Below are 12,398 nucleotides of genomic sequence, written 5' to 3'. Positions count from 1 at the left end.
GCCTGTAGGGATGGGCGTTGGCAGTTGAATCGGAATAAAGGAGTACATCGAGTTTGGTTTTTGTTCAGTTTTATTTTGTTAATTGTTTGGCCAGATATACAGCCAAAACAGCAGGTGGCGGCATGCACCAATATAATTTGTTTGCGGACCGCCATAATATCAAAGAAGAAGTCCCCGTACAGCAATACACCAATTGGTGGTCTGCCATAGAACTTTCAAGAACAAGGAACCTTTCTAAACAAGCCTGCTGTTAATCGACAAATTGGCCCGATATGACTGCTATCAGACCATTCGAGATGGAGCGTCCAAGACACCGTCCGTTTCTGATTGGTGTTAGCGGAGGAACTGCCAGTGGCAAGGTAGGTAACTAATAATAACTAGTGTACCGTATCTAGCTGTATGGGTTAGTAAGAGCCAGTCTATGCTTGATCCAAAAATGTGTTCGGGGCCTCTGGAGGCACGTAGAGGCCAAATTGAGCTCTGTACCGCATCTTTGCGTCTCTCAAATGTTGTAATAATGCTGAGGGACTAGTATTGCTCCGCGTTGACATTATTGAGGGCGGAAGGTCCTGTGTAAACACAAACTCACTTTAACTTCTTCACATCAGCTCTGCTCCGCGAAGCGCAAGAATAATGAATGCCTTGACTTCTGTAGAGGCCATATCACCGTAAATGCTGCACGGCCATTGCAGATAACAAATTGACCATCAAACGCCTTTAACGTTATAGGTCGTGTCAACAATCAGTAACATTACAGTCGCAAACGTTAGCTTTCGTTTCCCCGCGAACTGAGAGCAGACACGCCCCTTTACCAAAACGTGATAACAATTTGTATATATTTTTTTCTTTGGCCTAATAATTCACAAACGTCTTTTCATTAATTTAAGGCACTTAGAGTTAGCTAGCTAATGGTATGCAGCTAACTAGTTAGAATTATTGCGCCCTCTTAGCTTGGTTGTCATGCAGGAATAGGATAACTCTTGATGTGATGTGATGTGGGGGTGTCAGGATGTCTCTTGCCACCAATTCAACTAGTGTCTTGTTTTCTGTCTGAGATAATTTTGAAATGTGCCAACTAAATATGCCAAATGTCAATACATTTTCTGCATGTAACAGGTCTTTCACATGGCATATTACACACAATTCATGGAAACTTTACTCAACACACAACCCCTTTTCTACGTGATAGAGTTAGGTAAATTGTGCTAATCTAGGAAATAATAAACCTGTCTGTTTTTTATTAGTCTACCGTATGTGCCAAAATCATGGAGTTACTGGGCCAGAACAAGGTGGACCATCATCAGAGGAAAGTTGCTATCGTCAGCCAAGACAGTTTCTACAGAGTCTTGACACTTGACCAGAAGGCCAAGGCACTCAAGGGCCAGTACAACTTTGACCACCCAGGTAGGGGTGGCAGGTAGCTTAGCTGTTAAGGTCGCTGGTTCGAATCCCTGAATTGCTCCTGTAAGTCGTTCTTGAAAAGAGCGTCTGCTAAATGACTAAAACTTAAATGTAAAATGTACTACAGGCCTGTATGAATATTGTAATAATATAAGTATGATCGTTGTAATAACATAAGCTCTCCATCAGTCACTTATCACTTAGAGAACGTGGATTTAGTTCATCATGGTGTTTAATTAATCTTAGCTAGAATAATAAATGGCTAATGTTCTGGCCGAACAGTGTAATTGAGTTAATAACCTTGAAATGTTTATTACAGACGCTTTTGACAACGAGTTGATGTACCAAACCCTGAAGGATATTGTGGAGGGGAGTGTGGTGGAGGTGCCGACATATGACTTTGTCACGCATTCCAGGTGAGAAGGAAACATTCCATCCAGACCCAGTGTAACAGAGTTAGAAATCCCATTCTTGAATTCAGACAGACGGGACAAAAAAATGCCCACATTCTACAGAGCCCAGATAGATGACCCTTGCTGAAAAGAAAAACCAAAATAACTAGGTGTATTTATTAGTCTGATTTCATTGGATTAGTCCATTGCAAAACGTTTTGGACTAATCCAATGAAATCAGACTAATGAATAGCGTTTACTCCAAATGGAAAACTTTGTGCAGTGAAAACAATTGAATTCATATAGGTCTTTCCCCTTTTTGTATAGTGTATGTACTTCCGTTTGGTCCCTAAAGTAACCGGTTACCGTTGCAAAAGGTTTGGCAAAAGACCAAATGTTTTGCAATGGAATCAGACTAATGAATACACTCCTGCTACAGAGTGCCTCTGAGTTGTCTGCTGCAATCTCTTACATGTTTTCTGACACGCTGCACACTAGGGGCAGTTCCCGAGTAAAACAAATCTTGGTCGACCGAGAGTCTGTTCTTTCGACCAATCAATTGGTCGATATTTTGAAATGTGTATTTTTCCTTAGATAGGGTGTGTCTGTTTGAATAAAGTAAACTATATGTAGGCTGTAGGCTATTTTGCGCAGGGGATAAGAAATAATCAGGCAGGCCTATATTGTGACGTTTCCACCGATCAAAGGATTACATTTTCTTTTGCCTTTTATGCTGAGTGGTTCTCAATGGATGTAAAAACATAATTCATTTACTTTCTGTTTGAGGCGAAGAAAACATTACTTTGAGAAGCTCCACAGTGATGGTGAGTTAAGACAATCAGAAATAGTATCAGATCCCCAAATAGGCATATTTATAGGTCTACATTTGCGTGCAGGCCAGGTAGCCTAGGCCTACTTCTATGAGTTACCAGGTGCACTCAAGATTGACAGGAGCACTCCAAACAAAAGACAATACATTTATTGACAACTCAGAAATAAACCTAGGTTGTGCACTCTGCAAACAATGTGTCCACTCCTACAATGACAACGCTAACACTGTAATAATATATTGAATGCATTAACATAAAAACAGCTTTCACAGAAACTACCGAAAACAAACCATTTATAATTTGAAATTATGGGATTTAACGGTAAATGTACTACTGGTGATACTGGTGTGCCATCCCTGTGGTCTCCAATGGATTAGTCCACTGAGACAGGCGTGTATCAGACAGGTGTCGTGTGCCATCCCTGTGGTCTCCAATGGATTAGTCCACTGAGACAGGCGTGTATCAGACAGGTGTCGTGAGCCATCCCTGTGGTCTCCAATGGATTAGTCCACTGAGACAGGCGTGTATCAGACAGGTGTCGTGAGCCATACATTTGTTTTACATATTTGTCACTGCTCTTAAAAAAAAAATACAGCCAATCAACCAAACAATCGACAAGTCGACTAAATGGGGTCAGCCCCACTTTACGCACTGCCCAGACTAGACTCAAGCTATTTGTATTTCTTTTATTAGTCTTCTTTTCCTCCTTTTTTAATCAATTTCAATCTTGTCTCATCGCTGTTACTCTCCAATGGGCTCTGAAACATGGCCCGCCAAACCGTGTTTCTTAACACCCCCCGCTTAAACTGGAAACACCGTTCACCTGACTACCGAGGTCATCCCGCAGGCGCCCGGCCCGGCACAAGGAGTCGCTAGAGCGCGATGAGTCAAATAAAGCTCCCCGGCAAACCCCTCCCCTAACCCAGAGGACGCTGGGCCAATTGAGCTCACCCTATGGGTCTCCTGATCACGTACAGGTTGTGATACAGTCCAGGATGGAACCTGGGTCTAATGATGCCTCTAGCGCCACTCGGGAGGCCTCTTTGTATTTCTTAAGCTTCACTATAGTTTTCGCTGAGGAAGAGCACCCTACTACTCTGGCTTATTTGGCTCAAGCGTGTGAACTAACCGCAGACAGCCGTTCATCGTCCTGATGTGTGCAGCCTCAAACATGTCATTGCATTTGCAGATGAACTAACACATGCCAATCATGCATTCAGGTGAAAATTAGTCTGTCTATAGAATACCTCTGTGTACTATACATTTGGTGCTTAATGTGTGTGTTCCAGGCTGCAGGACAGGATCATGGTGTACCCGGCTGATGTGGTTCTGTTTGAGGGCATTCTGGTATTCTACTCTCAGGAAGTGAGGGACATGTTTCACATGAAGCTCTTTGTGGACACTGACTCTGATGTCAGGCTTTCCCACAGAGGTACTACTGACCAACACAACTAACTCTTAACAAGGGGATGCACCAACTATGTATACACACATTTTTCTCTAGCATATTTGATGTATATACTGAATTGCCACATTTGTCTTGGTCCTGACCTGGTTGTGGTTGTTGTCTTGGTCCTGACCTGGTTGTGATTTTGACCTGCAGTTCTGCGGGACATGAAGAGGGACAGAGACCTGGAGCAGATCCTTAACCAGTACACTACGTTTGTCAAGCCAGCCTTCGAGGAGTTCTGTTTACCTGTAAATGTCCAGCAGAGCCACACACCAATACCATAGACCGATGATAACAGATAATGGACACTTCCATTCTTTATTAATTAGGGCTAATTCTGGACATTTAAAATATGACACATTTAACATTGTGACTAATTTGTGAAAAATGTATATTCTGTTCTAATTGCAGTCTTTTGAAAGCATTCGCTACCAAATTTACATTGAGTTATTTTTCCCCAGACCAAGAAATATGCAGATGTAATTATTCCTAGAGGAGTTGACAACATGGGTAAGTTATAGCACTGATGAAGCCTATAGACTCTCTTCATATCCCTCGCTCTTATTAATCTTCCTCTCATTCTCAGTGGCCATAAATCTCATCGTGCAGCACATCCAAGACATCCTGAATGGGGACCTCTGTAAGTGGCAGCATGGAGGAGTGGTGAACGGGCACAGCCGTGGCTTCAAGCGGGCCTTCTCGGAGCAGGGGGACCTGGACAACGCCACATCCAACCTTCCCCTAGGGAAGAGGGTCCTACTGGAGCCGAGCAGTCGCCCCCACTGAGGCAGCCATCTCTGTGTGTGTGTTTACTCTGACTGACAGTCTACTTCTATATACACTTTCCTGATATTGTGGTTGCACCCCCTTTTGCCATCAGAACAGCCTCAATTCGTTGGAGCATGGACTCTACAAGGTGTTGTATGCATTCCACAGGGATGCTGGCCCATGTTGACTCCAATGCTTCCCACAGTTGTGCCAAGTTGGCTGGATGTCCTTTGGGTGGTGGACCATTCTTGACACACACAGAGAACTGTTGAGCTTGAAAAACCCAGCAGCGTGGCAGTTCTTGACACACTTAAACCAGTGAGGCCGGCACCTACTACCATACCCCGTTCAGAGGCACTTAAATATTTTGTCTTGCCCATTCACCCTCTGAATGGCACACAAACACAATCTGCCTCAAGGCTTAAATCCTTCTTTAACCTGTCTTCTCCCCTTCATCTACACTGATTGAAGTGGATTTAACAAGTGACATCAATAATGGATCATAGTATTCACCTGGTCAGTGTCATTTAAAGAGCAGGTGTTCCTAATGTTTTGTTCACTCAGTGTATATACAGAAGGTATTCACACCCCTTGATTTATTCCACATATGTTGTTAGCCTGAATTCAAACTGTATTCAATTCTACACACAACACCCCAAAAGGACAAAGTGAAAACATGTTTAGACATCTTTACAAGTGTATTGAAAATGAAATACAGAAATCTCATTTACATAAGTATTAATTTCCAAGTCTTGCCATAGATTTAAGCAATTTAAGGCAAATATAACTAGGCTACTCAGGAACATTCAATATCATTTTGGTAAGCAACTCTAGTGAATATTTAGCCGTTTAAAGTTATTGTCCTGCTGAAAGGTGAATTTGTCTCCCAGTATCTGTTGGAAAGCAGACTAAAACAGGTTTTCTGGATTTTGTCTGTGCTTAGCTCTAGTCAGTTTTTATTTTGTCCTAAAAAAAATCCCCAGTCCTTGCCAATGACAAGCATACCCATAACATAATTCAGCCACAATGTGCTTGAAAATATACTGAACAAAAATATAAACATAACTTGCAACAATTTTAAAGATTATGGATTTACAGTTCATATAAGGAAATCAGTCACTTGAAATAAATTCATTAGGCCCTCATCTATGGATTTCACAACTGGGAATACAGATATGCATCTGTTGGTCATAGATACCTAAAAAAAAAAGGTAGCGGTGTAGATCAGAAAACCAGTCAGTGTCAGGTGTCACCATTTGCCTCATGCAGCGTGACACATCTCCTTTGAATAGAGTTGGCTATTGATTGTGGCCTATGGAATTTTGTGCCACTCCTCAATGGCTGTGCGATATTGGTGGGGGCAGGAACACGTCGTACACTTCGATCCAGAGCATCTGAAACATGCTCAATGGGTGACATGTCTGGTGAGTATGCAGGCCATGGAAAAACTGGGAAATTTTTAGCTTCCAGGAATTATGTACAGATCCTTGTGACATAGGGCCATGCATTATCATGCTGAAATGTGATGGCGGCGGATGAATGGCATGACAACGGGCCTTAGGATCTCATCACGGTGTCTCTGCATTCAAATTGCCATCGATAAAATGCAATTGTGTTTGTTGTCTGTAAGTTATGCCTGCCCATACCATAACCCCACTGCCACCATGGGGCACTCTGTTCACAACGTTGACGTCAGGAAACCACTCTCTTATGGTAGAAGTATGAACATTAAATTCTCTGGCAACAGTTCTGTTGGACATTCCTGCAGTCAGCATGCCAATTGCACTCTCCCTCAACTTGAGAAATCTGTGGAATTGTTTTGTGACCAAACCACATTTTAGAGTGGCCTTTTATTATCCCCAACACAGGGTGCACCTGTGTAATGATCATGCCGTTTAATCAGCTTCTTGACATGCAACACCTGACAGACAGGTGGATGGATTATCTTGGCAAAGGAGAAGTGTTTACTAAAAGTGATTTAAGCAAATTTGTGCACCACATTGAGATCTTATTTCAGCTCATGAAACATGGGACCAACACTACATGTTGCGTTTGTTTTTGTTCAGTGTATGAATAGTGGTACCGAGTGATGTGCTGTGTTGGATTTACCCCAAACATGATGTTTTGTATTCAAGACCAAGTTCATTTGTTTGCCGCAGTTTTACTTTAGCGCCTGACTGCAAACATGAGTGTTTTTGGAATATTTTTATTCTACACAGGCTTCCTTCTTTCCACTCTCATTGAGGTTAGTATTGTGAAGTAACTAATGTTGATCCATCCTCAGTTCTGCTTTCACACCCATTAAACTAACTGTTTTAAAGTCACCAGCCAATGGGTGTGAAAGCAGAACTGAGGATGGATCAACATTAGTTACTTCACAATACTAACTGGGTGAAATCCCTGAGCGGTTTCCTTCCTCTCTGCCTACTTAGTTAGCAAGGACGCCTGTATCTTTGTGGTGACTGTGTATTGGTACACCATCCAGTATAATTAATAACTTCACCATGCTCAAAATGATATTTAATGTCTGCATTTAAAATGTTTACCCATCTACCAATAGGTGCCCTCCTTTGCAAGGCATTGGAAAACATCCTTGGTCTGTGGTAATTGTATGTGTGGGGTACAGAGAGGTAGTCATAAAAAAAAAATCATGCTAGACACTTATTGCACACAAAGTACATTTTTACTCCTGAACTTATTTAGGGTTGCCATAACAAAAGGGATGAATACTTGGATTGAACAGGTGACATAACTTTGACATTATGGGGTATTGCATTTAGGCTGTAACACAGGGGTGTCACTCATTCCATGGAGGGCCTAGTGTCTGCTGTTTTTTTGTTTCTCCTTTCAGTTAAGGCAACCAGGTGAGGGGAGTTCCTTACTAATCAGTGATCTTATTTCAATCAATCAAGTACAAGGGAGGAGCAAAACCCCGCAGACACTCAGCCCTCCGTGGAATGAGTTTGATACGTGCTTTAACAAAATGTGGAAAAAGTCAAGGGGTGTGAATACTTTCTGAAGGCACTGTGTGTATATTTATGTATGTGTATGAATATGTATATATTATGTGTATATATATATATGTGTGTGTGTGTTGGATTTGAGGATTGATGCTTTTACTGACATGGTCTGGGAGAGAGATGGGGAGACTAGCCTGCCCTTAACTCACCCTTGTCACCTGCAGACTGCAGAGCATCCAGTCAGATAGGGAAGTCTGGAGGAAAATGAGTCTGACACATCAGTAATGATTCATTAGTATATTACTGAAATAGATACCATTGAAACAGAGCAACCACAGGTACATAATACAACTCTTCCACTTTTTAATCACTCTGCCTTCTATGTGACTTTTTACCCTGCAGTGGCTTGACTACCCCTGTGGCTGAAATAGGAGTGAGGGTGAGATGAAGGAAGGAAAGCTGTCCTTATAATGTTAGTTTCAAGTTCATGTCTGTTTTGATTTTGGCTTTGCACATTGTGTTTTACCTGTTGGGCTTTCACAGCCAACAACTAGTAATGCAGTAGACTTCATGTACTACCATGATTCCCTGTCTTTGTTTCATACTGAACAAATATATAAATGCAACATGTATCAAGATGCTTGATACATAATATATTATAATCTGATTTCTACATGTATCGAATATTATAGACAAATGAAGGATTTCATACAATATGTATCACATTTTAAGTATTCTTTAGACTTTTCTTCATGAACTGTATATTTGTTGGATCATTCCTCAATGCCAAGGTAAATTCATGCCTTAACTTGCCTTTATTTTGTAAAGCATTTTCCAATGACCATGATATTTAAGAAATATTAAATATATTACGTTCACTATCAGTGGCTTGTGGTTGTCTAACCAGAATGACCAGTTGGGGCTGAATCCTAACTTGCAAGCGCAACAAGACTTCCATTGATATCAATGCATGATAAAGTTAAAGTTAAGAGCGCCTATCTTGTTGGGATTTTTCCCATAAGGATCATATAAGCAGCATAGTCTGTCAAACCTCTTAAGATGGTGATACACAGTGATGAATAGAAACTGAGCAGTTTTATTGCATAGTGTGATGAGGATGACAGGATTATTCCAAAGGAATCAGAATGAAGAACTACAGCACACAATGGACAGACAAACACAGATCACACACACACACACTACTGGCAGTTCTCTCACTCAAACATGGCACACAATGATTAAATATGACATACATAGATCACAGCATCTTTAGTCATTCTCTTTTTGGGTATTTTTATGTTGCGTTGCTTTTTAGAGTGCACATTATTATGGCACTTGGGTAGAAGCTGAGCGCTTCTCTTAATAGCATAATAAACATCCTTTTTAAGAACAAAAAGAGCACTGTATAATACATCACAACCATACATGATTAATAATAATAATACACAATATCCCAAATACACTCTTGCTATAAGTCCAGTCCACCTCTACTAACCCTCAGATTCTCATTCCCTAGACTGCAGTCCAGAATACTGAGGATTCCATGGATACAAGGAACTTTATCTTCCTTCAATGTTGGAGGGAAGTGAAGTCAGGGGAGGGGGGCAGTAGGGGCTGACCCAATGGTCAACACACTATTTAGGGAGGAAGAGAAGGGAATAGGGTGTTGGTATCAGGGTGTAGAGGAGCTTTCACCTCACACTTACACACTAAAATGGGAGAGGACGGGGAGCGGTATCTCCACATCTTCCTTACATGACGTCTCTTATACAAGTCTTTCTCCTCTCTCCTCCCATTGGCTAGGAGTTTCTCCCCTGCCAACAGCAGTTCGGGGTGGAGAAAATCCCATGTCAATCATAAAACCCCCATAATATCCCAGTGTAGCAGAGCAGTGCAGAATCATTTTAAACCAGTCTTTTCCTCCAACCTACTGTATGTGCTCTGGTCCGGCCCTAGTCAGTCACTCTTCCCAAGTTAGTTAGGTCCAACTGATTGTGTCCATCCATCCATCTATCCCATCCATCTGTCTGTCTGAATGTCTGTCCATAGTAAAGTGGAGTTAGTGTCTGTAACACAGTGGAGGTCACTTGGCGGGACCTGGTCCCGGGTTTGGGCACCACGCCGTGCCCCTACACCCCCTAGGTCTTCTCTTCTCGCTCTGTCCGCCTCCGGGTGATGTTTCGAGGCTTGATCTTCAGTGAGAGCTCCCACAGCGCCTCCTCGGCCAGGTGGTCGCTGAAGTCGTTGAAGAAGCACACAATGTCGTCGTTGCGCTTCAGCTCATAATGCCTGGAGTGTGTCGGAAAGACAGACATAACGAGTTGATCAACTAGGTGCTGATGGATAAGCGATATAAATATGAACGCTGGAAATGGTCCACCTTCTGTTGTATTGGGGTTAATATGAAGGTTTTCATATAAGATTTGGTTCACTGCTTACCTCACGTGGGATGACTATTGTAGTCTTATTGATTGACATGAAATAGACCAAGGAAGGCAACTGATGGGTGCCACAAAAAAGGAGCCACAGTGGCTCAGCAAGCCTACAAAAGGGGGGGCCACTGCCAGTTGCCCATCCCTGAAATAGACCATATTTATCTGTTTGGAGATTTATGGATGCTTTTCTCCTGGGATGACCTTTCTACTCACACTTGCTGGAAGCGCCTCATGCTGTCCAGGATGTTGAACTGCTGCCAGCGCTTAGAGAAGTTGACCTTCCCATCGATGAGATCAGGGTTCCCCAGGTGGACGAAGGTCAGGTCCTGCAGGATTAGACCGCTGGGAGAAGAGAGGAGGATGAGTTTAGAGAGGAGAGAAGAATAGAGAGATAAAGACAGACAGTCCTATGAAGAGTAGACTAAAACCCAATGTGATGAAAAATCACCCAGCTCAGGTGTACATGTACACAGACTTACAGGTATGGGATGCATGGAGGCTCCACGTCGGCCAGAGCCGCCCGGTACACTCGGAAAGACGACGAGCTGTCAATCAAAGTGCAGTATTCCTCCAATCCCTGGGAGAGACCAACAGTGTGTCACAATGTGTTATACCCATAGTATATTAAAAAGAGATGCCATAGAAATACAAATACATTTGAGTGTGGATATCTACTATACCTATATCATATCTGTATGTTAGACTTAATACACTACTGTTTGAATCACCTCTGATGTCTGTTTCTGCCACTCCAGTCTGCGGATGGGGGCTGAGTCCAGGGCAGACAGTATTGCCAAGTACGAGTTGAAATTGTTCAACTTTCTTAAGTGCTACATAAGAAGAGGAGAAATAGGATAAGAACAGTTGTCCAGAGAGTTAGTCATTAACTAGGTATAGTAAGTTATATTAGGGTTTGGTCGGGGTAGGCCGTCATTGTAAATAAGAATTTGTTCTTAACTGACTTGCCTAGTTAAATAAAGGTTAAATAAATAAAAATATATATATATTTAGTTAACAGGAAGAGCTGTGGTTGTATGAATGTTGAGGTTGGTCACCTTCATGATCTTAATGAACTTGAGGAGCAGCTTCTCTCTGTCCTGGCCTTTCTCCTGCTGAATGATTAGAGAGCGCACCCTAGAGGACAAACACAAACAGTGTTCTGTGAGAGAGAACGTGAGACTGTGTGTGTCATTCCTTTTGCCATTTTGAGGTGTTGAACAGCCATTGAAAAGCTAGGTGACTTAGGAGTGATTAGGTCTATCTGGTGGGAGTTATGTAATGCATAGACAGCCTGTAAGTATAGGTTCAGGTCCAGCTCTCACCAGTAGCTCATATTGTTAAAGTGCTCTGTGAACTGAGTCAGATTGGGACTCTTTTCCTCGTTCTGTTCCTTGGCCCAAAGCAACACCTCAGGAATCTGAGCAGAGACAGATGAAGAGGGAGAGATATAAGGTTAGATCACTGTAGCACAATCAGAATTGGAAGCAAAACAAGGACAGTAAAGGGCTCTCTGCTACCTCGATGTTGTAGAAAAGTTCTGCATCCAGGAGTGTGAGCTGATCTGCGATTTCATGGCTGCGGAAGTCATGCAGCGTTCCGGGCCTGTGGTCACACACACAAAACCACTTAATGACAGAACGTAAACATGGATGGGAACAAACAAATGGAAGAAGAGGTTGTCATAGCCCCTCCCATTGTCTCCTGACCCTTAACCCCTTGTTGACGCATACCTGGCGGACACGCCCCGGGCGGCCAGCGGCTTGAGGGAGTTGGTGCAGCGCAGCAGCTTCTTCTGCTCCACCTTCAAAACAATAACAACAATTCATTTACAGACATACCATTCAAAATGCCTCCCAATCACAAGCTACTGCAAAATGAGAGTGTTTCCTGAATAGTCTAATTGACATTAACAATAGATCTATACACCACAGCACTTTTATTAAGTGCAACACAATGTGAAGGTGTTGAAGGGGATAGGTGTTGAGGTAGGTGACGGTGTTGAGGTGAAACTGTGGAGGTAGGTGAAGGTGTTGAGGTGAAACTGTTGAGGGAGGTGACAGTGTTGTAAGAATATGTTGAAGGTAAATACACAACGCAGAAGACGAGAGGTCAAGAGTGCTAAAAGTCAATAGGGCACTGACGTCAATAGGGCACTGACGTCA

The 12,398-nt window shown here is 42.5% G+C and overlaps 2 protein-coding genes across 2 annotated transcripts in view; one reads left to right on the top strand and one right to left on the bottom strand.

The window, feature by feature from the left end:
* Positions 1-156: 156 nt before the first annotated feature.
* Positions 157-5,055, top strand: uck1 (uridine-cytidine kinase 1). The gene is made up of 7 exons (XM_024382003.2): positions 157-359; positions 1,245-1,404; positions 1,721-1,817; positions 3,913-4,055; positions 4,227-4,321; positions 4,535-4,583; positions 4,660-5,055. The coding sequence occupies exons 1-7, from the start codon at positions 273-275 to the stop codon at positions 4,857-4,859; spliced, it is 831 nt and encodes a 276-aa protein (XP_024237771.1). The 5' UTR covers positions 157-272; the 3' UTR covers positions 4,860-5,055.
* A 3,822-nt stretch (positions 5,056-8,877) lies between these two features.
* The window catches only part of rapgef1b (Rap guanine nucleotide exchange factor (GEF) 1b), an 82,354-nt gene continuing 78,833 nt past the window's right edge, over positions 8,878-12,398 (bottom strand). The window contains 8 exon segments of the mRNA XM_042302592.1: positions 8,878-10,090; positions 10,450-10,578; positions 10,716-10,813; positions 10,965-11,066; positions 11,292-11,370; positions 11,559-11,653; positions 11,754-11,838; positions 11,967-12,037. Of these exon segments, the coding sequence (XP_042158526.1) occupies positions 9,940-10,090; positions 10,450-10,578; positions 10,716-10,813; positions 10,965-11,066; positions 11,292-11,370; positions 11,559-11,653; positions 11,754-11,838; positions 11,967-12,037 (810 nt within the window). The 3' untranslated portion in view covers positions 8,878-9,939.

Source organism: Oncorhynchus tshawytscha, linkage group LG20 (genome assembly GCF_018296145.1).
Source record: "Oncorhynchus tshawytscha isolate Ot180627B linkage group LG20, Otsh_v2.0, whole genome shotgun sequence".
NCBI lineage: Eukaryota > Metazoa > Chordata > Actinopteri > Salmoniformes > Salmonidae > Oncorhynchus > Oncorhynchus tshawytscha.
Note: the sequence above shows the minus strand (reverse complement) of the source record. Positions and strands in the feature narration are given on the sequence as shown.

What these genes read in the sequence shown, in the direction of transcription:
- uck1 (XM_024382003.2), top strand. Translation starts at nt 273, where the DNA reads ATGACTGCTATCAGACCATTCGAGATGGAGCGTCCAAGACACCGTCCG. An exon ending in TGTCAGGCTTTCCCACAGAG is followed by an intron (nt 4,056 to 4,226) that starts GTACTACTGACC and finishes TTTGACCTGCAG; the next exon opens with TTCTGCGGGACATGAAGAGG. An exon ending in TCGAGGAGTTCTGTTTACCT is followed by an intron (nt 4,322 to 4,534) that starts GTAAATGTCCAG and finishes ATTTTTCCCCAG; the next exon opens with ACCAAGAAATATGCAGATGT.